The sequence below is a fragment of the Aulonocara sp. 'chitande type north' Nkhata Bay genome, linkage group LG6 (genome assembly GCF_057382095.1).
Source record: "Aulonocara sp. 'chitande type north' Nkhata Bay isolate Kocher_YH1m ecotype deep benthic linkage group LG6, A_spYH_male_GT1.1, whole genome shotgun sequence".
Taxonomy (NCBI): Eukaryota; Metazoa; Chordata; class Actinopteri; order Cichliformes; family Cichlidae; genus Aulonocara; species Aulonocara sp. 'chitande type north' Nkhata Bay.
This window is the reverse complement of record NC_141349.1, coordinates 9111525-9137619: the sequence shown is the minus strand read 5'-3', so window position 1 is coordinate 9137619 and position 26095 is coordinate 9111525. Positions and strand designations below refer to the sequence as shown.

Sequence of the window (26095 nt, the reverse complement as noted above, 5' to 3'; positions counted from 1 at the left end):
CAATTGCAACAACATGAGTGAGAAGACCATTGGTGGTTAATGAGGGTCTGGTCAAATTCTACACATATCTTTATGTTTTTTTCTATTTTTTTTTAAACATATGAAGATCTGTTGAACAAAGTCAAAAGCCCCTCTCCCCCTCCCCCAAATAGCCACTTGCCACAAACTTAGTCTTTGTATCGTCTTCTCTTAAATAGAATAAAGGGGCAGAATCATGGTTCGAAACTCCTGCTCTCTGTGTTTCCTGTCAGAGACAAGACAACACTTATCTAGAAGGTGAAAAGGTGTTAAAATCAGCTGCACTTTGCTGTGTGCACTAACAACCCAAAACCTATATTCTAACCACATCCTGTTATCTCTACTCTTTTATGCTGGAGTAAAGATAACAGCATGCTTTAATATACATTTAAACTACAGTCCGCAGATTGATCCAACTACCAATAGTGTTGATACCAACTTACGATATTGGTATTTTAGGGGGGGAAAAATGCCTGAACCTTTTCGTGCTAACTGTCAAGTTTATTTTATTTACTGCCTATAGCAGATTTAAACAACAGAAGCTGACCCAAAGACCCTTTAGAGACAGGCACAGTTATATTCCATGTAAGCTGAATTGTGTGTTTTGTTGTATTACTCAGTATTTTGGAAAAATCACAGTGATTTATTGGTCATTAAAATGTGTGTGAATTGATACGTTAATGATGATTCATCTCATAAATCACAACACATTGCTTTTCCATACATAAGCTGCCATTATTAGTATCGGCAATACTGACTCTGTATTGACTTGACATCAGATCCAAATCTGCAGTGATTTACATTATCATTATTCACCGGGTAGGCCTATAATAGTCCGACAGGCGCTTTTTTAAGTGAATAAGCCCTGTGTAGTTGGCGCCGGTGCGGTATGCAATCTAACCTCGAATTATGCGGAAAAGCAAGTTTCAACAACCTCTGTATTTCACTTCCTAGTGTAGAGTTTCATGCCATCCGCTCCGCTCAGCCAGTCCCAGACGGAAGACGCACCTGAAGAGTGCCACTAGTGGGCTTTGGGCTCAGCAAACAAAGAGAGATACTGGGACTTTTTGCTGTGGAAACTTTGTGAAGGACATTGAAGTTCACGTTCTTTCTTTTCTTTTTTCATCCCCTTCAATGCGAGGCATACCTCTGCGCTGAGGAGGCCACCTGTGCGGACTTGTCCGCACCCCGAGTAGGGGCGTGAAACCCAAGCAGACACACCTTTCCCTGTTTTTTTGGCTATTCGCCGCCCCAACCCAGTCTCTACCGCTCTCTGAAAGCGGAGGAATAACAGATCAGCTCGCTGAAATGTCCGCAAATGAAAGATCGACCCGAGCTTTCAGAGAGATCCTGCAGAAGCCTGGAAATGACGCCTGCGCAGACTGTGGCGCACCAGGTAGGTTGGGGGGGGGGGAAGAAGAAAGTGGAAAGTCAGACTATGCGGGATCTATGATAACGTTGCTGATAAAGCCGTTTTTTAAAGTGCACCTTAATGTCTCCTTCGTTTTATGCTACAGTCACTACGGCATAGGATTAAATGCTTGCTTAGACCTTTAACATATTTCAAAGGGTTCCAGGCATGCTCGGCGCTGTTCTGACTGTAAGTGTAACAAGGTGAGTTAGGAACGGAGGGAGGAGTTTCCCTGAAGGTGTAGAAGATCGCAGCTGAAGCAGTGAAGCGATGTGGTGGAGCCAAGAGAAGAGAAGTTCAGCGCTGATCATGTCTCGACATGCAGTACAAGGGCCTGCACACACCCTTATCCACTCGAGCTCAGCAGTGGAGGTCTTCTTCGTGATCTTTTTTGTTTTAGTTGGTTATAGGTTTTTTAATAGAAACTATTTACACAATGGGGACATATGGGGAACTCCATTATAAAGAGGCCATATCTGTATATAAGATGTGTAGATAGTGGATAATTAATGATAATAATAACAATAGGTTTTCTTTTGGGCTGTTGTAATGGACTTTTCTTTGTTAAATATATTTTTAGGCTGATTATTTGTGCTAAGAAATGATCAGCAGACAATGTAGGTAAATAATTACCTCTGGCCTCTGCCTTTGGATGATGCAAATATAAAGGTATCTATGAGAAAACCAAGAGAAACTGAAGGCCTGTAAGGCCATCTTCCGTGATTGACAGATTATCTAGTCAGTGTGTGGAATGTGGAGCAGTAGTTTAGGTTATACAAGCTATCCATGTGTGAAGAAATAACCTGCTGTGGCAGTTAAAATGGCACAAAGTTATTTTTGCCCAAACATGCTGGCACTACATTTTGTATGTGTTACAGTATGCTGAGAGCCGTCATGCACAGCACATAATGTGTTTCAGTACCTCAGAAGGAAAAAAACCAAAATAATCACTGAATGTATGCCCTGGAGACATGTAAGAGAGAAAAAAAAAACTATTGAGAAGCCAGGCATGCATTGCTGGAGAGGAACTTCCTTGCTCAAAGACAGGTTTTACCGATTCCCAGCATCGGCTCTGGCTACGTTCAAGCATATTTACTATGTGTCCTCAGTTTTAGAGACTAAAGGGAATCCCTTTATGTTTCTGATGCCCCGTGCGCACGTGGGCTGGTTTCGTTTTACTCTGCTGTGTCTGCCCATTGTGAAACATTGCAAAAAATTAGGCATGAGTATTAACCAGCCAGGCACATTGTATTCCAATCTGCCTTCTATGGTTGGGAAATTAAACACTGCCCTCATTGCTCAGACATCTGTGATTTATACTGATAAGACCAAGCCTCCCTCGCGCTGGTTACTAGGAAATTTGAAAGGTTCTCAGAAAGATAAGACAGGTGTGGCCAGAGCAAAGAAAATGTTTCTCGTATCTTTGAGTTTAGAGGTGAGGCAGATAAATTGCCCTTATAGGTTTCAGGCTTGTCGCTTTGTACCATTTATCTGGTTGGAAGCTCAGAGATTTCAATATGCTTGCCGACATAAGGCTTGTATTGATTTGGACAAAATGCTTTTTCCTGTTTAGTGTGAGCCTTAAGTGTGAGGCATGTTGTAGTGATAACTGGTTTGTTATATGTTCAAATTTTCCAGCTGTCAGCTGTCTAGGTCTTGCAACAGGTGTTGGCTGATATTTGCAGAGTTTATGTCGCCTATGTTTAAAGTGCCTAAATTTACAGTATTTAAAGAGCCAAATATGACTGTAAAACAATGTCTACAGTCTGGCACAAAAGAAAGGGTCTGTAAATTTTCTTTCCTAGCAAATTAAAGGTGGCAAATTCTATTTATTTATTTTTAATAGCTCACGTATTTAGATTTTCTTAATGATTAAGTTGAAGAGTGGCCACATTGAGATTACAAGTGGATGCTGACACAGGCTCTTGTAGCTAATAGCTGGCTGCTAGGCTTTACCTCTGCTAATCTGAGTCACTGAACTGAACCTTACATCTATATTTTGTGCTTTTTGATTTCTTTCTTTCTTTATTTGTCTGTTACTTAGGTAGATGTGTGTACCTGTGAAAAGCACACATATACTTAGAAGCTTGCTAATCAAAGTCTGCTAGCATTAGCTAACTTAGCGCCCCCAAATTAGATTATTTCTTGTCCCAAACCCCCCCAAAAACTACATGGCAAGGCTAAAACACTAATACTGGGGCATCAAATGTCCATAGATTTTCAGGGTGACATCACAGTGGCTATGTTAATCTTTAAATTACTATTAAAATGTAGCAACGCACTGCTAGCTTGTGTTGGTACCTTGAAATATAGTCTGCACATTGGCATACTGAGAATCTCTGTCACAACAAAAATGAAAAGGAAGCCCCATCTTCTTATGCTATTAAGCAGTGATGCATTAAAAGTTGTTTGCTACGTTTAAATCTCAAGGAGATAAAACATAAATTATCAAGCTGGAAGAATGAAAATCATGTATGAAAACATTCCACAGAAGACAACTTAAAGACGTTAACCTGGATTTTTAAAATAAATATTTTTTTAAATTTAGCTTTCAAAATGTAAGAATAATGTGCATTTTGGACTGGTTTGTTTTTTACTAGCCTTAAGGCTTCTATTCATTTTTCAGTAAATGTATTGGTTGGAAAAATTGACAGACAGCTAGTCAAGAAGTCATACAAGTCATTTAAAAAAGCCCATGCAGAAAACAAACAAAAGAGCAGTGATGCTGTGTGAATCCAGCTTATCAAATATAGACATACTGTCTCTTTTCTTATATCTGATGAAGCTTCAGATTCGGTCTGTTGTGTCTGACAAAGGTAGTGCCCTACCATACTGTAACTGTTCTCTCCATCTGTCTCTCTGCAGACCCTAATTGGGGCTCCTGCACCCTGGGAGTGTTCATCTGCCTGGCCTGCTCTGGAATTCACCGCAACATTCCTGACATCAGCAAGGTCAAGTCGCTGACCCTGTCCCGCTGGGAGGACCATGAGTTGGAGGTTCTTTTTACTTGTTTTTCTCCAGCCACGGCTGGTCAACCACCTGTTCTCAAGAAACGAAAGTTACCAAGTGGTTTCCTTATTCCTTATATGCTTAGACCAGAGCCTAATTATACATTATTTGTTGTTTTTTGTTTTGTACTCGTGGTTTTTTTTTCCCCCATGTATATCTCCATGTATCCTGAAACGATCTTAATAATGATACAGTGATTTTTGATCATACCAACCAAGATATCACCTTTTAAAATGAGCAATTGAGGGTTTTATTTACACTGTTTGTGCAGTTATTTGTAATCCTTAATGGAAACCAGTCATTTTTTTTGTCAGAGCTAGGTCGATGCCCATTGTGAAGTAAGGTGAACTTACCTGTGTAGTCTTTTTTCTTAGAGAAGCTTTGGCCTCCAGATCAGGTATGATGCCACAAGTCTTTGATGGGCTCACCTGTGGGCTTTTCACTTTGAGAAGAATCTAACATACACATTTCACAAACCTAGACGACCAAAAACCACATTTTTAAATAGACAAAAAATTAGCTTCAAGAATTTTGCTTCAAAATGCTTTATTATAAATCACTATGATAAATCAGTCCTCGGGAATGTCAAAACACTGCATTCCTGCCCACAACATTTTTATACTGGATTCATGGAAATCAGATAATTAAGGATGTGGGTTCTCTGAACATCTTTATCTTAAAATAGTTGCCACATCTGTCATCTTCCCATAACTGAAATCGGTTCCCAGTAACATCAGTGAAGATTTATTCTAGGAATTCAATGCTTCTGCTGAGGAGATGAGAAAATGTGTCCTTTAGCCGTAAAACTGTCTATAGCTCTGCCAAGATGTCATTCATCCTCAAATAATATGTCTATGTCATGTATGTGTATGTGTGTGTGTTTTCATAGTTCATGGCACAGAATGGCAATGAGCTCATGAAGAGCAAATATGAGGCCGCTGTTCCAGTCTATTACTACAAACCAACCCACAAGGACTGCCAGTGAGTAACCATAGTAACACATATATCACACTTACATAACTTATTTTGGACAGGTTTTTGGAAAAAATGTGCATGCAATGAGTTATTTTTTAGACCTAAGTGTGTTTTTTTTTCTTTAAAGAAAAATCTCCTGTTTTCCAGCCAAACTATAAGTATTAACTATAATTAATTAACTATAATTGACTAGAAGGGGAACACTGATATGCTCAAAACACTCGCCCGTGATTGGATGCAATAAACTTGATAATTACACAGTTTAAACGGTTCCTCCCAATAAATACTTTTACATGGAGCTGACTGTTTACATCCATGTTCTCATTTCCCTGCAAAGCTGACGTGTTGTTACGTTGCACTTTATCCCCACACGCTCAGCTTTGAAATCTTTCAGTGTAAAGTGAACAGCTATTCACTTCCTGTGGCTGAAATCTACAGGAGCTCTTGCAGGGCTCTAGAGTGCGACCAAATTGGTCGCATTTGCGACCAAATTTTTCAGTGGTGCGACTAAAAAAAATATTTGGTTGCACCTGTGCGACCAACTGTTCGGGTAGCAAAAAAAAAAAAAAAAAAAATCTGCAATCTTCCCTGTGGTCAACAACAGACACACATTTTGCCCCTATCGTGGACTAAACCAATCAGAGATAGTAAGGGGCGGGACCTCTCTGATTGGCCGTGGTCCAGTTGAAAGTGCAGGTGGAAGTGGGAGGTGAGTAGCTTGAATAAAGCGATATCAATTCATTAAATCCTGAATCGACTTTTAAATATAACTGTGTTTTGCCAGAAACGCCAGATTCTCAGATTAAAGCTCACAAAACCATTTCAACAACAACCAAACAGCAAATGAGAGCACGTACACGGATTCCACACGAAGACGTAAACACAGAACGGACCCGACGCATCAGAATCAGCTTTGTCTTTCTCGGGCGGCCCGTAGACGGACACGCTGTCGGAGCTTAGCGATTCTGATGCGTCCGGTCCGCGCTGTGATTACGTCTTTTTGCGCTGATTCTGAGCTGCAGGTTTTGTCTCTCTCCAACCAAAATTCACCGAGCCAGCAGCAAAAGAAGCAGCAAACTGCGCTTCACATTCGATCAATGTCGTCATGAATTTTGCTGTTTTGCTTCCACGACTATTAAAATCACACTTCATGCACAGCTATCTCTCTCTCTATCTCTCTCTATACTTCAAGAACAGTTTCCTGTCTCCAATCTCTGTTTTCTGTATTATTCATTCGCTTATTACCCACCAGTCTACCGTTGTTTACAGCGCTGCTGTCTTTTTCTTTTCTTTTTTGAAGTAAGTTCAGTACTTAGCTTATGTATAAAACTCAGGCCAGATATTCAGCCTTTAGTTTGACCCTGTTGAGTCATTTTCCTGCGACATATATGGGGTTAAATTGATTTATTTCTTGGACCGGTTGTAATTATCTAATCTAGCCTTTGCTCTGCAGTGATAATCCACAGGATACAGAGAATCCTAACAGCATTTATTTTTATTAGCATAGAATAAAAGTAGGTGGAGAGTCTAAATCCATTTGATCTGTTTCGGTGAATTGTGTAATTGTTTCAGTCAGCACTGCATCAATGTAATAAAGTTATTATGCAGGGTGGTAGTTGCATCAATACTTTTATTTACTTTTGGCTTTGTTATGTTTTTGTCGGCTTTCTGCTGTGAATCAGTTACTCTTGACCAAAATATTGCTCTGTCCTCAGCCTAACACAGACAATATCTCTTAAATAGGTGGTAAATTATTTCCACTCTTTTTGCTGCTATCTTTAAGACGCCTGCGTTTACATATGTTTTCTTCTGTGATTCTAATGTTACAGCGCTTAGTTCTTCATGGGTATCCTTTGACAGTGGGATCTTTGCAAATTCATTATGTCATTTAGAATATAGTGGAAGATAGCGGCTGGAGACCAATCTGTGACCAAATTACTGAAACTCTTGCAGTCTCCTTGCCTTTGAAATGTTGCTTTAAAGATGGAGTCCAAGTCTGAGACCACTCATAGTCAGTTGCTGTCGTCAAACTGACTTTGGTGGGTCAAGATGACGGTGAAACTGGAATAACATGGCAATAAAATGGAGTTAGTCTGCTAGTTTTTAAGTGAACTGGTCAACTTGGCACTTACATTCTGTTCGCAATTATTCTGCAATTAACTAAGAAAAAATGTGTTGCCTTCTGTTCGAATTCTGTTGGCATCTATATCTACAGTCAGTAGCGCTTTACAGGAGCCGGTATGGACTCGTCGTCAGTGGTTATCCACGCTCATGTGTGACTTTCTCAGCCACAGGCTGTGCCAGATTTAAGCTGGGCAAATTTATACATTTATAAACAAACACATGCAGCTAGTTTATTTAAATAATAACCAGATATCTGCCTAGGGAATTCTAAATTTGGTGCTCAAAATGGAGCCAAGTATTGCACCATTTTTCTTTCAAGTATAAATATGCAATGAGGCTGATGTCTCACATCCCATAGTCTAGGCAGGCACTGTGATGGGCTGATAGAGAGGAACAGCCACGCTCCTGAGTGAAACGCTAAACCATAAACTGGCCATCATTCACTGTGGCCCATGATGTTGTAAAACATGTTACAGAGCTATTGTCACATATTTGTTAGTTTTCAAACTCCAAATATCTACTGTTGTAAATATAACACGATGTCCCATTCCCTATATCGAGATTACTCGAATGCTACACATATGAATTTAACCACCCCTAACATTTTGCAACATTTACACATTATTGTAGCACACTAACACAGACCCATTAATAGCTACAAACATATATTGTGTAATATGCGCCTTTTCAAGGGAATTGAAAGAAAGATGAATGTTGCTCTGTGTTTGCGTTGAGAAAAAATGGGGAGATGTTTTCATTATGTACTAATCTCTGTAAAAATGTGACTAAAAGCCTGAAATACTGGCATCTCTGCTCACTGTGGAAAGGAAAACAGGCTGTATTCTTGTATGCATCTTTTGTCAGGATTGTCCTCCTCCCTCAGACACAGCGTTAACTTCAAATTCAAATTCAAATTTTATTTGTCACGTACACAGTCATACACAGTACGATATGTAGTGAAATGCTTGGACAACTGCTCGTGACCTAAAGAAAAAAAAGGAAAAGGCTATGAATAAGGGTAAATTTAACTAGGAAGGAATAAAATATAAATTAAGGTTAAAAATGAAATAACTTCATTTCAATTCTGCTGTGTTTCAATAAACATTCTGGTATTATTGTTTTTGGAATATGTGGGGCTTGTGCCAAACAGATTATTACAGAGTAAAGGTTTTGGCACTGCGCTCACAACGTTGAGCCATCCAGGCGTGCCGATTGCACATCCTTTTTGATAACTCATTCTAATGCCAAATAAATAAACACTCCTAGTGGGAACTATCACACACATTATTGCTTTTATTGTTTTTAAATTCGATAGCAATTAATTGCAGACCTATCTGAGAGTGACTGTAATCAGTCTGAGACTGACTGAAACAGGCTGGAAATCAGGTGCCCTGTAACCACAAATGTTCGCTCAGTGGTTGAAGCCCTGCAGCCTCATGTTTTGGGCGCTCAGTTGGCAGCTGCAAGTACTCACAATCATTCCCAGCTGCGGAGGTTGCTGTCCTATTTTGACTCTGGTGTGACTGAAGCCTTCGATAGCTTTCTATGATTTATGAGTAAAATGATCCTCAATATTTGGCCTTAGCATTTTGCTAATGGAAAATGCTAACATTTTGCCGATATCCTTTTATGTATTCATTTGGAGATTTTTAGGATGCTTTAACCTGCTCAGTGTTGCTGTACATCTTAAAGTAGCATATGCAAGTTCTAATTGACACTGATGCAGTAAATTACAGTCAGACCATGATTGATGTTTTCACTCAGGCGTGTGTCTGTTCATGTCTATCAGCCTAACGCAGCAGGTGCAATGCTACTTGCAAAGGCAATAATCTGCATGTAATTTCTGCAGGATATATAACTGCAGGATAGTTGCAATTTAACAAGCTGAAAGAAGATGCTGCCAGAGTCATCTTTCTAAAGACTTTAAATGTCACTGTTTAGGCATGCAGTTCACATAAAGTAGGAATATTAAAAAGGACTGTTTTGTGAGTCTCTCGTGTATCTGAATTGGTTTTCATTTTTGGTGTTGTGTTTACTGTTCACAAAATACACAGGACTATTAGTGTGCTTTTATTGCACAAGCACAAGCTTTGCAAGCGAGTTCTGTTTACACTTCATCTGTGTGCTCAGGGTGTTGAGGGAGCAGTGGATACGAGCAAAGTACCAAAGGAGGGAGTTCTCTGAGCCTGGAAACTTCACTTATGAAGAAAGTGAGTGCACAGGTGTATAATGACACAAACCGCCTCTGTGTTATAACAAATTCAAATTCATGATTGACCTTGTTGGCTTCCTGCAGGAATAAGAGATGGCATGTTGATGAAGAGAGGGCGGGACAACGGGCAGTTCCTCAGCAGACGATTTGTCCTTTCAGAGACGGAGGGGACTCTGAAGTATTTTACCAAATATGATGTAAGAATTTTTTATGACAAGGCTCTTGCAGGTACCAATTCCCATTCATAATACCACAACACAAATGCAGTATTTTGTTATACACACTCTTATTAATTATGTATACCTACCAAGAGAGAGCAAAATAAGTACTTGCACCCTCTGCTGCATTCAAGCGTGCTCAGACAAGCTTAACCAACAGTCTGTCCTCTCTGTCAGTGTGGCTGATTCACTAAGCTGTACACCACCCAAACCAATTAGGCCTTGAAGCACTGGGAGCACTTTGTTTGTCACAGTAAACCAGCTCAGGGGAAGAGGGAATAATATATTTTTGGGGGGGAAAGTAGGTGCCATGCTGAATATGCTATAGCAAACAATTAAAAAACAAATCTCATGCAGTGTGAGAAGTAGTAAAGGTAAAAGTGTCATTAGATTTCTTTTTAGATTTTCTATGCTGTTAGGTTGGTTGGAACTCAGGAAAAGCTTGAGGTATGCAAAATGTTCAGCTCCAACTGGCTGCTCCTCAGCCAGTTTCACATTTCTTGCTGATTTATCATGCTCAAGAGGCAAAACCCAAACCAAGTAGGGAAATTGTCATCAACTGTCAAATCTTTCATAAATAACCATAGCTGTATTTGTTCTTTGTGAAAGGCAAGGACAAAAGAACGGACATAGATTCGGCTTCTAAAGATGCCCATCTAAATTCAAGTCAGGGAAGATTAAAGCACAGCATCCACAAACATGTTTGCTGGGATTAGTGTCGGTCTTAGAGATGATGGTTATCAGTGATGCGGACCGATGTGTAGATAATAGCTTTGAATGCAGTGACACAACACAAAATACAGGCTTAGGGTGTGATGCCAATCAGATACTCACTGCATCAATATACATTTTTTCTGGTTAAGCAGTGATGAAAAAAAGTTATTATTTTTATTACCACACCTGTTCAAAACCGTAAAAGTGTGATTGTCCCAGAGAGAAATGTTTAGTCATTGAAGACCACAAAAGAAAATTGCAGGATTATTTCTTTTTGGAATCTCTGAGGCCTTTTCTATAAAACATGATTAAAAAGAGTGGATTTTCATGTGCTCTATATATTTATGATTTGAGATAGCAACACTTTTTTGTAGCACTTCACTCCCTGAATCCCAAATTAATTTCACTGTAGTAATTTATCAGAGTGTGTCCACAAGATGCATTAGGCATATTTTTACACATATAGCAGGAGCATGTAACAACAGCCTTGGTTAGAAAATCTTATATTTCAATTAATCATGTTAATTATTATGTTAAACAGCATAAAACATGTGGAAATAATAGGTCAAACAGCTCTAACCATGGCTTATTATGAGATCTATCTATCTATGCAAACTGCTGCATTTCATACAAATACACAGTCATTTCCCTCTTGTTTCCTGCAGGCTAAGGAGCCCAAAGCACTGATAAAGGTGGACAGCATCAATGCAACCTTCCAGCCAGAGAAGATAGGAAACACCAACGGCCTGCAGATTACTTACCTCAAAGACTACAGCACCCGAAATATGTTTGTCTACCATGACAATGGCAAGGTCTGCATTTCTGTAATCGCTGTTTTATAATCAATCGGCATGTAGTAAAAGTCCTAAGGAGAAATAGTGAGGAATTTTGCACTGAAGCAGTGTGAACCTCTCAGACTGAATGAATACAATACCTTTCTTACAGAAAATCTAAAGCTTTTTTGTGTATTCTTGACTGTCCACTAATTTAAACAGCAGAAGGTGGTATCGGATATTTGTCATCTGTCACAGAGACAGACGTGTTCGAAACTACCTGGCTCTTGTCATCGGGGGAGAGTCTCCAAACCTTTACAAAACCATCTGTACCAATTTGTGCAGGCTGACGGAATCCATTTGCAGATGACATTGAAGCATGGCATCCATTATTCTGTGTCACTCAGACCACATTGAAACTATGGAGCAGTTCAGAACTGCCATCAGGCCGAGGAGTTATTTGTAGCTGACTCGAGTCTCCTGCAAAATCACATCACTATCATAAAATCCCTTCTGATTTGGAAAGTCATTGTTCCAGTCTATACATAATATTGCACATTTTGGCATAAGAAAACTCATATATTACTCATATATATATTTATATCTGAAAACATATAAAAGATAAAAATTGAAAAAAATAATGATACAAAGTACAAAGAAGGAAAATCCACGTGGTAAACAGTGGCAAACAGGTAAATGCTAGTAAAACTGTCTTCAGTGTGCTTTCCTGAAGTGTTTTACTGATTTCTCTACAGCTATAAAACCTTATAGTGCTTTTATTCCTCATAATAACAAATGTACACATGTCACAACTATGTTTTATATAACTCAGCTATTTCATTTGGGTTTTGGCTAACAGGTAGATTCACACAGCCAGTAGCTACCTACTAGCTATTATATATGCCAACTGTCGCTAAACTGAACTATTTGTGCTCAGTTGGTGTATTTTGGATAATTTTAATGCAGTTACAGTTATTGTACTAACAGACAGACATCTATTCAGTTCAGCTAGAGGCTTTCATCTTTTTAGCATGTTGTAGCTTAGATTATATGCCAACAAGCCCAACTTCACTAATCCTCCAAACATTGCTGGTATTTAGTCTTCTTCGCCTATGTCCAAAGTGAAAGCAGAGCCATAGGTTTTAGGGGGGTTTTGTGGGGTTTTTTTTTTTCTTTAGAAATAGTTCAGTCATAACATGGTATATCATCTTTAGGTTAAAACTAGCTAGGTAACCACCTGCTAGCTTCTTACTGCCAGAGTTAGCATTGGACCCAGAAATTGTTGATGACATTAGACTTAACAAATGGATAGGTGCTAACAAAGCTTGCAAGCATTAGCTAAACACTTGCCCCTCACACTCTGCTTCAGACTTGTTCACTTTTGACTCAACACATCAAAAAGGCAAAATCTCAAAGTAGAGGCTTCAAAACTGGATTTGACAAACCATTTCATGTCATAATGAGGGCGATAATCATCCTATAGTCAGTGAGGTTAACATTTTTGGCTTTAACTGTTCCTGGATTTTCCTATAATTTGGTCCAAAAAATAAAAAATGTACCTCCTCTTTTCTAAATGACAACGACAAGAAAAATAGAGTAAGAACTAAATACTGTCTTTTTTATCCTATAACCTTTCAGGAGATTGTAGACTGGTTTAATTCAATTCGTGCTGTTCAGCTTCACTATCTAAAGGTGGCCTTTCCCGGGGCAACCGATGCTGAGGTAAACACACACATGCACGCCCACCTACCTTAAAATAAATATTTACATTGTTTTTAGGTTTCTTTTAATAGGCAGGCTCATGAATATTATGTCTGAAGTGTAGAACTCCATTACACTAAAACAATAATATTCTTATAATATTCTTTATTTTTAATCCCATTGTTTTTTCTTTTTGCTTGTTGCTCTTAGCTGGTACCCAGACTTACCCGAAACTTTATCAAGGAAGGATATATGGAAAAGACAGGTCCCAGGGCAAGTAAACATTTATGGATTCATACCTCTTTTTGCTTTATTTAGCCTTTCCATTTCCTTCTATTTCTCAATGCAGCCACTGACCCTTACAGTGGCAGTCTCAAACACACGGGGATATTTTCCACAAGTCAAAAAATGTAGATTTAGAGATACTGAAAAAAACCTTACAATTCATTAAAAAAAAACAAGAACAACAAAAGAATAAAAGCAGATTTTGCTAAATATACTTAAAAATAAGGAAGAGCTGTATACTTGGTGTTGGTGGTGTCTGCTGTTTCTTATTTTTTTAACCACATGCTTGCAGTTTTTGTCTCAACAGTGGGTCAATAGACCCGGTTAATAATCTACATTAAATCCACTGTACTTTACTTGTTAATAGCTCTCACGTAGGTAGTAGGAACTGTGCTTTATACCATTACATCAGCCTACAAATTATATACATTTCTCTGAGCCATAATCAGCAAGCCTGCCATTTTGCCAGAGATACAGACAAGGTTATGTAGACGCCCTAATGCATCTGTCTCTGCAATAGCGAGAATACTCTCAGTCCCACCTCCTCACATAGGAAGGTTTGGGAAGCACTCCTTATGGTCATAATGTCACACTCTGATGACCAAGTGTGGGACTTCCCTAAATCTGTCTTTAAAATGGCTTCAGATTTGTCATTGCTATCCAGCCATCATTTATTGCTGATAACCAGACCTCTCCTGGAATCTAGAGAAAGCATGTGATTATGTGCTATGAAGGTCCCAAGAGAGGAACTTCTACTGCATGAGGAAGTCAGGAGTAGCGGAGAGATTTGTTAGGCTGGTGCAGGACATGTGTGAGGACAGCACAGGACAGTAGGAGTGACAGATGGGTTAAAGGTAGGAGTGGGATTACATCAGGGATAATCTCTGAGCCCCTTCGTGTTTGCAGTAATGATGGATAGGTTGACAAATCAGGCCAGGTAGGAGTCCACGTGGACTATAATGTTTGTGAGAGTAGAGAGCAAGTCGAAGACAGCCTGAAGAGGTGGAGGTATGTGCAGGAGACAGAATGAATAAAAAAAGACATTATTAGTGTGACAGATGAGGGTGATGGAGATGGGGTGAGACGGAGGGAGGTGATTTGTTGTGGTGAATCAGGAAACGACCTCCTCTGGAGCTATGCATACATCTTAACACAGAGGCAGGCTCGGTAAAAATCCTATTTACAGCCGGCAAATGTCAGGTGGTGTTCTTTTAGTAGTCATGTAGTAATGATGCAACTGCAGTGCCTAGATGGTTACCACTTTAAAACAAGATTTTCAGTTTAAATAATCTAGAAGAGATCTCTATTATAGATAACTTCTTAATGTGGCAATTCTGATGTTACCTATAAAGGGAAAAATGTTAAAATCCCTTATTTATTGAATTTAGCAAAATAAATACCTCAGCCAAATTTGAGTACTAAACCAGGATCGAGACAAACTTTCTGTTCAACAAGTCAGACACAGTTCCTTCCTTTAAATCTTCAGTGATCCCAGCTCTCACTCTCCCATCGTTAATTGAATAGGAGCTGGGATAATAGGCTAACGAGCTGAGCCGTCAGCGCGTCTGCCTTTCACCTCTGCCTAACAGGCTGAGTGACAGCTGAGAGCACCTACTTGCATCTGTGCGACAGGGAATGAAGGGCTTCCAGCTGAGGCTGGACTAAATTCCCAGGTGTCAAATGCACACATGAAACACAGATGTGCAAAGAGGGGATTTGTACACAGGCACGTACTCACACACGGTAGACAGGCAGCTGTTGTCACACAGAGGAATCATTCAGACACAAGTACCTGCACAGGAAACAGCAACCTGATCCTCCGCGAAACGAGCGACTCTGCATTCAGAGGCATGCAAACGCAGACACTCGGTTTAATCTTGGTCTGTCGGGCTGAGAGATGAAAGAAGGCACCAACTTGCTGCGTTGGGCTGATTTACTAGATGTCATAATTCATTTCCTTCCTTGTGGAAGGAGTCGGCTTGCAAAATGAGAAGGGAACAGTCAGTTGTTCAGCACAATGACAATATCAAACACTTTTACGAGCACAGTTTGGCAGCAGTCGGGGACCTGAGCGTCCTGATTATTTGAAAAGAGCTCAAGCTGCTTGTGCACTTCAGTAAACTCTCCAAAGGTGCCGTGCTTCGCTTTTCTTCGATAGCTGCTTTCACAGTGGATTTGAAAATGCAGCACTCGTGTAAAGTTTCAGCCGTGACAAGTTTTCAAATTAAACATGAGTGCTATGAGAGAAGTGCGATAAACATTCAGATGGGAGTTGTCAAGAGGAAACCTGTTTGACAATGTTAAGTGCCTAACAATAAGGAATGCTTTCATATCACCGTTGAAATCTTGAGATCGGCTTTAACGCACATTCATGGCTAAATCACAGATACGAAAGCAGGCTACACCCCTCATTCATGAAAAGTAAAATACCCTGCACAGTTGGGATAAAAACAGTCATTGCATGCTCTTACGGTTTCCATCAATTTTCAGTATTTAAATGTTGTATTTGATACAAATTTGTTTACAGCTGACATGATTCGTCTCCAATGAGTAACAGCTCCATTTTTATATATTGCATATCATAGACTATTGGTCGGACTAAATTTGAAGACCTTGTTTTGAAGTGTCGGAACTTACAGTCTTGCAAGACTACACAAACGGGACAGACTCACTTTTCTTATTTAAAAGCACAATGCTGCATTGTATCTTTGTGCAGTCTTTCTCAGTCTTTGTCTGTCTTACTCACTCGTCTGCCTCTTTGTCTACATAGCAAACAGAAGGTTTCAAGAAACGCTGGTTTACACTGGACCAAAGGCGGCTCATGTACTTCAAAGATCCACTGGTATGTCTTCTTTACAAAGACCTGCACACATCTGAAAGACTGCTGTATTTTAGGCATGTGGTTGGTTCACTCTGACCACAAATTGTGGAGCACAGAGGTGCCTTGATGCAGCCTGGAATGTGCTACACTGACACTTCTACACACAACGCTGTGTGCAGACACCCTATTTTATCAGATAGCTGATGTTGAGTAATGCTGAGATGTTGTTTGAGAAAATCCTGAATGATTACAGACAATTTTATTATCATACAGACTTGGCCAAAGACCTTAAGAGGGGGTAGCTCAGATTGCCCAAGTCTGAGTTAAAAACATTAGATAACCAAAGCAGATTATCTAAGTGTTGCTGGTGACGCAATAGTTCAGTGGAAAGGTGTAATAATTATAGACGTATAGAAGTTCCTGAATTGTCCAACTTACCCCAAGAGAGACAAGGAAATCTAGAAGATGAAAGAAAGAGGAAGTCTAGTGATAATCTTGTGCGTGTGTGTGTAGGTGTGTAGGTGTGTGTGTGTGTGTGTGTGTGTGTGTGTGTGTGTGTGTGTGTGTGTGTGTTTGTGAGCTTTGCAAAACATGGTAGTTTTAAACCACCATATTTTACAAGCTCAAACTTTGACACAAGATCACACATTTCAAACACTTTTTAAGTAAGAATGCTAATTTTCCTCAGCCTCAGTTCAAGTGCTTTGAACTGAGGCTGAAATGATTTGCTGCTTTTTAGTTCAGGTGCTTTAGAGCCATCGTGATGTTAAATCCCATAACAAAGCATCTGAAACAGGGTCAGCTTCATTTCAGAAAACTTCTGGTGATGGCTTGGGGTTCCTAAAGTGGCTAAGATATGCAAATTAACTGAATGTCTTGCAGTTGAAAGATGCACATTTTACTCCCTTGGCCTCTACCACATGCTTTCCTTAAAGCATTATGCCGTAATTCAAAGGCTGTATTTGTGTGAATGCAAAGCTTTAAAAACAAAAGCGAAGCAAAATGCCCGTTCTTAGATAGGTGATGAGGAAAAAATAAGATGATGAAGAAAAGAAAACATGCGGATAATAATGAGCTTTTATTTTGAAGAGAAAAAAGAGGAAATAAACTACATTTGAAATATTCTTCCAATTTTGCATTTTCACATAACAAACATTGCCACTTTATCACTGTTGCTCCCAAAACGAATCACTGAAACCTACAACACAAACACTTGAAAGTGACCAGGTGTAAATATAATCATTGTTTTACACTTTATATTGTTACTGTGGGGCAAATGCTTGGTTACACAGTATTACAAACCGCTTCGATTTGGAATCATAATAACATACTAAAATAAATAATTTGGTTTATAGGATAGCAGATTATTGTCCTATAGTACTGTGCAAAATCTTTAGTAACTTCACATTTCTTTATATATTATCTTGAGTAATAGTTCTCCGGCTTTCTGAGGGTGTTTCATAGCATGTCTTTGAACTTTTCACTCATTTTCAGGCCAGTCTTTGTACCTGACCATCAGAGTCTTACATTTGAATCATTCAAGCATAAAAAAGGCCTAACTCATAGGATGAACTAACTTTGTGTCCACTCATTATAGAGAACCACATTTCTTCAGTCACTTTTACCTGTCACATAAACACAAGATTTTTTCCAATTTCTTTAACTGAACCCATAAAAAAGCCACAGATAACACAGTTTGACAAGCATGATATTGTACTTTTGCACTAAGAGTTGTTAGGTGTAAACACGACATATCTCAACCGGGTGTGCAGTGTGTCCTTAAAGAAATTGAGGAAACCTGACAAAAGACGAAGCGGCAAGCTACAGTAGATGAACAGCATCTGAAAGTCATGTTGTTCAGGAATAGCAAGAAAACAAGATCTGATGCAGGACCTGAAACATGCATCTGGCCTTTCAGCTGAACCATCTACTTTTTGATGAAGCCTCAATAAAACTGGTCACAGTGTAAATGAGGCTATCAAGAAGGCATTCTTTGGCACAATGCACAAAGGAACACTATTAGTCATTGACTGGTCTCCTCGCAGAGTCTGGTTCTCAACACTGAGGCAATGTGGAATCGCCTCATCAGATAACAGAACAAAAAGCAGTGAAAATAAAGATATTACAATAAAGCTTTGAGAATTCTTAAGAGACTTCAGGCTGTTAATGAATAGAAATATTGACTTTCAAGCTTGTTAGAATAGTAGAAACTCTGTTTTTGCCTTAAATACTGTATTTCAATGTATGTTTGTGCACATTTTAAAAAAAAATGCTGCACCTACTTCCCAAAGAAATAAGGGGTGTATTTCTTAATCAACACTCTCATATACATGATGACAAGTCTATACAGCTGACTTCTTTTTCTCTTATTCTCTACGTGAAGGATGCCTTTGCCAAAGGTGAAGTTTTCCTTGGGAACAAGAACTATGGTTACAGTGCCTCCTCCGGCTTGCCTGCTGGCACCCACTGCAATGGTGCCTTTGAATATGGTATCACCATACAAACACCTGACCGCTGCTTTCTGTTTACTTGCGAGACAGAAAGTGACCAGCAGGACTGGCTGAAGCACTTCAATGATATCATGAGTGCTCAGATGTCCCCACAGGAATATACAAGTAAGACTTTTATATTCTAAGTAAGACTAAAAATCTATTTATTGCTTTTTCTTTTTTTGCAAATGGCTTTTCATGTTATTTAAATGATCGTTATTAATTACAGCACCAACTACAGTTTGTCTGTAACAAACACCATGTTTTAGCATATGGTGCTCAAAAGTGCACGTGGGATTGGGATAGATTAGGTTGATAATCAATTTTGTAATTATAGATCTTCAGTCATATCTGTGGCCATGTATCTTGGACATTCGGTGAAGTAATGGAGCTGCGCTGTCAAATCATTATCACTTGATGGAGAGTTGGATCAGGCGATGGGGGAAGATGCTAGACAGGCGTGGTTTACCCAAACGTATAGTGAGTTTGAGCTGGGAGCTAAAACAGAGGCCACAGTTCGTGAAATCTTCAATTCCCACCTAACAAAACGTTAGCTTTCTGAGGGAGACTGGGGACACTAAGTATGAGCGGACCAAATCTGCACCACCATTGCTAAGTCAATGTAATGTAGCTTTGCAGTGGGTAATGGGACTGAACAGAAACCTGTATGCAGATGGACACCAATCTTGTCCACCTAACAAGATTTGTGCTGAATTAATTAAGGCTCTAGGTGTTGTGGGCCTGTCTTAGTTGACATGTCTCTGAAATGTGTTTGGGGCTGTGGCTCTGGATTGGCAGACTGGGGGTGATGGCTCTCCTTTTTGAGAAGGGTAACCAGAGGGTTGCATGGATCACACTTCTCAGCCTTCCAAAGAAGGCCTATGCCAGACTGCTCGAGAAGGACTTAGATCTAGAGAAAGCATTTGATCACAGCCTCAGGATCTCATCTTTACCATTTGAGGATGATGTGTTTATGTTGGTTTCATTATGTGGCTTCATCAGCTTACACTAGGGCAATTTTCAGCCGTGTGTGCAGTGGCAGGAATGGGAATTACCACCTTTAAGCCCAAGGGTACAGTTCTCACCTGGAAAAGGGTGGAGTACCCACTCAAATTCTGAGATGAGTTACTTGTCCAAGTGGAAGTACTCCAGGCCAAATTCACATGTGAAGGGAGAGTGGACTGACAGAGAGATTGGTGCAGGATCAGCAATGATGCAAAGGTTGTAATCTGTTATGGTGAAGAAAGAGGTGAAAGCAATTTACCAGTTGATCTATGTTCAACCATGGCCACAATCTTTCTGTAGTGATTGAATGAATGAGACTGCATATAAAAGCTGTGGAAATTAGTTTCCTGTGAAGGTTGGCTGGACTCAACCTCAGAGATGGGATGATGAGTTAAGTCATGCAAGAGAGAATTCTTCTCTTCTACATCTAAAGCATAGGTGTCAAACTCTGGCCCGCGGGCCAAATTTGGCCTGCAGCCTAATTACATTTGGCCCGCGAAGCCATACCAAATTACTATTAGAGCTGGCCTACTGGTATTATACAGCTAATATATATATATTGTTTAGTATTATGCTTTGCTTGTTCCATATTCAGTTTTTCAGCAAAACTTATTTGAGTCCATAAGAAAAGATTCATTCTTATATCTGGAGGAAGATTTTTTTTTCAATAAATATTAATGTTAGCTCGCGACTTTGTTCCATTTTGAATTTTGGCCCACTGTTTATTTGAGTTTGACACCCCTGATCTAAAGGATGTGGACTGGTTTGGGTATTTGACTAGGAAGCCTCATGGATGCCTCCTGAACAAGGTGCTTCAGGCATCTTCATCCATGCATGGATGAATGCATGGATGGATGGATAGATGGACAGCGACGGGTCCCTCAAAAACACCTGCCAAATCGTACATACCGTAATTGTCGGGCTATAAGCCGCTACTTTTTGCACAAGCTTTGAACCCTGTGGCTTTTAGTCAGGTGCGGCTTTTCTATAGATTGTCCATGATTTTTGTGATATCGTAAGACGATTTGTTTTGTTTGTTCCGCTGTTGTACGGCACTACGTTGCCTGGCGGAAGGATCGGGGTTCAAGAGTGGTATGTTGGTCACATGTCCATCCGCCAGGCAACATAGTGCCGTACAAGTAGCGCGAAAAACAAACTTCAAAGTAGCGCTACGCGTTCAGCGGGAGTCGTGGATGACGAGCGGCGATAAACTTGCGAAAAGCAAGTTGTGCTCAACTCTACCGGTGGATTCTGACAGCGTGGAAAAGTGTGCAAACATCCACGATCACCAACGGATTTCGAAGGGCTGGACTGCTGCATGATGAAGAGGAGGACACCGCCACGGCCCTTCAGAGGGTGTTCGACTCTGACACTGACAATGACAATGAGGATTTCTTTGGTTTTGAAAGTGACAACGAAGGAAAGAAGCTGAGAGTGGATGACGAAGCCATCCTGAGCCTGTTCGTTTCCGACACTGGAGAAGAGGACTTTGGTGGTTTTAGTGCGCAGGAAGATGGTGGTGAATGACTGACTTTTCTTCTTGTTAAAGCCGTGTCACTGCACCTGAGCCTAAAAGGTAGTCTGAATCTATTTTTCTGGTGTGCTGTAGGTTACTGTTATGTACTACATTTGTTACTCATTTATGAAGCACAGCACATGTGCAAATATGTACCCATAACTTGATTTTCAAAATATTAATAAAAGGGGTGTGTCTCCAAACAGCCATCTCTTTCCTGACAATTCGCTTTGTGCATATTCTCTTACATATGATAAGTCAATATTGAAACACCTGCGGCTTTTGGTCAGGTGCGGCTAATGTATGTACAAAACAGGATTTTCCCCTGATTTTAGCTTGTGCGGCTAATATTCAGGTGCGCTTTGTAGTCCGGGAAATACGGTACTTATTTTGTTAAAGGTACATTGCTATAGCCTTTGTTCAATTTCTGTGTTAATTTGACTGTTAACATGCTTTTCCTTGATGCTTGAATGCTTCCCAGACACTCATAAAAAGAGTAGACTAATTATTTTGCATCCCTTTTACATCTGTGTGGGCTGTGATTCTCAGTTTTAGAAACAGTTTTCAGGTAAGCTTATTGGTTTGTATCATTTTTCTAAATCAACTTTGTATTTGAATAAACATGGTGGCCAAATTTTTTTTTAACTTTTCTGGTCCGAAATTATTGTTCCAGTCTGCCACATCAGACTTTTTGGCATTATTTGCTAGTGTTTGATTTTACAGCTTGAGAAGGACCAAGCCTTCATTTTAAGAAATTGTGTTTTCTTTACATAAATTGTGTAAAGAAGGTAAAAAACAAAATCCTCAGAAATATTAGTATTAGTAAAAAAGCTTTGTGCATATCACAGATACTCTAGCATTTCATTTATGAAAGTTTCAAACACACTAGTTAGTGTACTCATTTCCACAAATGTATCCTTCTAGTTTATGGATACACATACATGGGTATTTTTTTTTAAAAACAGTGATTTTCCGCTTTGTTTTTGAAAATATCTCCATGCATACAAAAGTACAAAAAGCAGCATCAGGCACAACCAAGAAAAACCAAAGTATAATACAATAATACAATATAATAAAATATATAATACAACATGGTGCACTGTCTGATGTCAACAAGTTTTTATAAAGTTTTGAGTGACTTGTCATTTATATATTGATGAAAGGCCAAAGTGTGTAGAAAAAGCTGAATTTTCCTTAAAGTCCAAAGTTTGTATGTTAACATTAGTAGTCTAATAAGTAGATGTGTTGTCGTGTTAACTGACTGACAGTAATAATAACTGCATATTTACTGTGTTCTTGGGGCACGTGTTAGCATACATGCTAATTAGCGCTGAACATAAAGTACATCATGGCAGTTTACATATGTCAACAACTCAAAGTTTTAATGACAATACCAACAAAAACCAGTCATACAAATTGACTGGTCTTTATGGGTTAACTGAACATCTTCTTTCCTAACTTTGGACTTTCTTTTTTTTTAAGTGGAGGCCACATTCAGGCATAAGCACTGATGGATCAGAAGCCTGAAGAACCACCTCCCCTCTCAGTTCATGACCAGTGCGACAAAAGACCTGCTTCGCTTCTGCGTCACGGACCTGGAGTCTCAGCTTCTTTGTTACTGTGGTCACACTGGAGCTTGCTTCATAATTCAAATGGGATGACAGTAGAGCTGGGCGATATGAGATTTTTTCATATCACGATATGTTTTTTTAATTTCAGGCGATAACGATATCTATCACGATATAAGCCAAATAACTATATTTGTAAGATTTAAATGTGCCATTGCTCACAAGTAAAATGTGAAATAATCAGCAGCTTGTTTTTATTTAAATATTTATTTCCCATAATAAGTTCAACAGGGTAGATGTACTTAAGGAACATGAGACTTTTTCAGATAAATAAAGGCAAATATTGCAAACTACAAAAGAAAGGCAGCCGCTAAAGCGTTTAAGTTTCAAAATAGAACAAACGAAACAGACTAAATTGTCAATTCCACTTAGAAACAAAGTATTAATTCTAAAAATAAATCTTAGTTTGTTTTACAGAAGAACAGACAAAACTGACTAACTTTTGTCAATATCAAATAAACTGAGAACTAAAAGGAAATTCTCAATCTCTCCTTGTTGTATAGCTGAGCTTTTCAAACAGTTTTAACAGTTACTTTAGTCTGACAAAAGCCGAATGACGAATTAGCGCTTCCAGTCAGAGACTGAGGCTACATCCACACGTACACGGGTATTTTTGAAAACGGAGATTTTCCGTTTTCGTTTTAAAAAATAATCCCGTCCACACGTAAAGGCAGAAATGAAGGAAAACGCTGCTATGAACATGCCAAAGCAGCAGGTGGCGCTAGATTCCTAACCGTGCAGAAATGTTGGCCAATCAGAAGTCTAGAAGCCTCGGTGGGAAAAAGTAAACAAAGCTGGGGCATAGAAGCAGACCCGAGTCGTATGTGTGGACGGACAGTAACTGTGTGTATATGTAAGCATTTAAACACTGCAGAGAGTAGAATTAACAGTATTGTAGAAATTCATTTCACCGAAACAATAACGTGGCGCACAGTGTGACGCATGCACCAGTTTATTGTATTTCCAGACTTGCTTTCGGCACAATTTACAGTGCACGCTACTCTGTTTTTTGTCAGACTTGAAATAGCCGAAATACCTTCACACTACGGAGCTTCTATGGCTCTTCCGTTCGACAATCTCTCCGGCATTGGAACCATCATCTGTTTTCTCTTCGGTCACGCTCGGTTGATTTTTCTAGTCGGCACACTCATTTCCTCCATTACCCACTGGCTGCTTCCCAAACAAACACACGTGCGGCTTGGCACTTGTGCTGTACGTAACAAGTCACGCGACGTGAAGCTGCGGCTGTGATTGGTTCGGCTCTGCGCTACTGAATTTGGATCGGCCGACCTTTTTTTTTTTTTTTTTTTTTTTTTTTAAGAGGACAAGGGCGAGGTCTATCGCGATAGCTTAATTTCTCTATCGAGTAAAAGTTATATCGCGATAGATATCGTTATCGTTCTATCGCCCAGCTCTAGATGACAGGATATTAAGAATGCAAATAAGAGAAAGTAATGACTGATAAGACCATTGTATTGTCAATGATATTAGCTTTTATTGGTGAAAGTGGTAAGATAAAATTACTTACGGTTCAACCAAATTTGTAATATTTTTATTTTTTTAACTTACAAATGCATTCTTTGGGCTCATGGTCATGGTGGCCACTGCCCATATAAAATACTATGTAAACAAAATAATACTATCCATTGTTTCTCGTGGACCTGTGGTATGCTATGTAAATACTGCTGTACAAAATAGGGACAGTAGAATTAAACGTATGTCAAACATATATTCTAACAAAAAACACTTTCAAAGTTAGAAGTATTTGCTTTGGTCCTCTTGTATTAAGTATAATGTGTTGTAATGATTGGGTAACGCTAATGAGGTGCAGGTAGTCAAATGTGCCTGTTTTCACTAAAGACATTTTGACATGTCACAGTGAGAAAATCACAGGTGAAAATTATACAGTTAATGACACCTGAATTTCATTTTCTGACTTGGTTTGTTCAGTTACTGCTTGGTGCTTTTGGTACTGTGATAATTCCAAATGTCTGCTGTGAAAAAAGACATAGTCAAACAGGAACATATCATTTATCATCCAGTTACTGTGGGTACAATCAAACTGAGGTATGTGTAGGGTTTTTTGTTTTTTGTAATTTTATTCTTTTAATTAAAAGCAATATAACGTACTTAGGCATTTCTTTAATCATCTATTCTGCAAGCAAAGCAAACACAAATGTATATATTTTTAAAGTCGTCTGTCAAAGATCTGTTGGAAAGACAGTAAAGCATGTTTGCAGAAAAGCTGTTAACACAACAAAACCTTGGATGGTGTAACAGCTCCTTCATGTGGCATAGACAAGAATGCCATTAAGTTATTTTGTCTACATTGTCATCAGTGTCAAAAAACCCCCAAATCAGACATTTGAGTTGACATTTTTTCTTTTTTCGCTTCCTTCATCTGGTTAAAAGGTACTCGTCTATGTTGATATGTGCATTTTTAAGCATATGCTTGACTATGGCTGCCATAGAATATGAAATTGTTGCTGACCATGAATAAAAGAAATGTTTAAAATGTTGTCAAATGATCTCCGCATAGATTTGTGTGTCTTTATTTAACCATTAAACTGTTTTAATTATGTCTGCAGTGACGTGTTAGAGCTTAACACCATCACTTTCTTCAAATATTTCACTAAGGATGAGGTACTTATGAGTAAAAGTAAAATAAATAAGTGTAAAAATAATGTGATGCAAGTTTTGAAAAAATAGATGTCTTTTACATTTAAGCATTAGGCTAAACATTGATGAGGTTTGGTTACTGTGTAACTACACCCTCACTACACAGACTGGAGGTTGAGGCCCACGACGAATACCACATGAATCTATAGGTCCCTGCTATTTTTTCACCGTGGTGAGAATGAGGGAGCACTGAGGAGAGACGGGAGGAGAGAAGTGCAACCCTGCAACTTCAAAGACACAGCACAGCAGTATCAAAACTTGGAGATAAGGGTGGGCTCAATTTTCAGGGAGAAACTGAAGCTTCATCTGTCACCAAGTGGATCCGCAGAGGTCTGGAAGAGCTATGCAGAAAAAATATGGATGACTTGGATAAAACAAAGGATATCTTAAAGCTCTGTATGTCAATCCACATTAGGACAGAAACATAGAAGACCAAAAACATGGAGAATGTGAATGGATGTACTAAAGCTGCTGAGTGAATCTTTCTTTGCACAAGCAAAGCAACTTTTATTTTTAA

At 39.2% G+C, this 26095-nt stretch overlaps 1 protein-coding gene across 1 annotated transcript; it reads left to right on the top strand.

The window, feature by feature from the left end:
• The first annotated feature begins 1008 nt into the window (after window positions 1-1008).
• Window positions 1009-25424, top strand: LOC147327211 (arf-GAP with dual PH domain-containing protein 1). Its single transcript, XM_086294860.1, has 11 exons — window positions 1009-1414; window positions 4295-4425; window positions 5328-5419; window positions 9668-9747; window positions 9834-9946; window positions 11347-11493; window positions 13093-13176; window positions 13366-13428; window positions 16211-16282; window positions 18645-18876; window positions 22754-25424. Exons 1-11 carry the CDS (start codon window positions 1327-1329, stop codon window positions 22780-22782), a joined length of 1131 nt encoding a protein of 376 aa, XP_086150986.1. The 5' UTR covers window positions 1009-1326; the 3' UTR covers window positions 22783-25424.
• The last annotated feature ends 671 nt before the right edge of the window (window positions 25425-26095 follow it).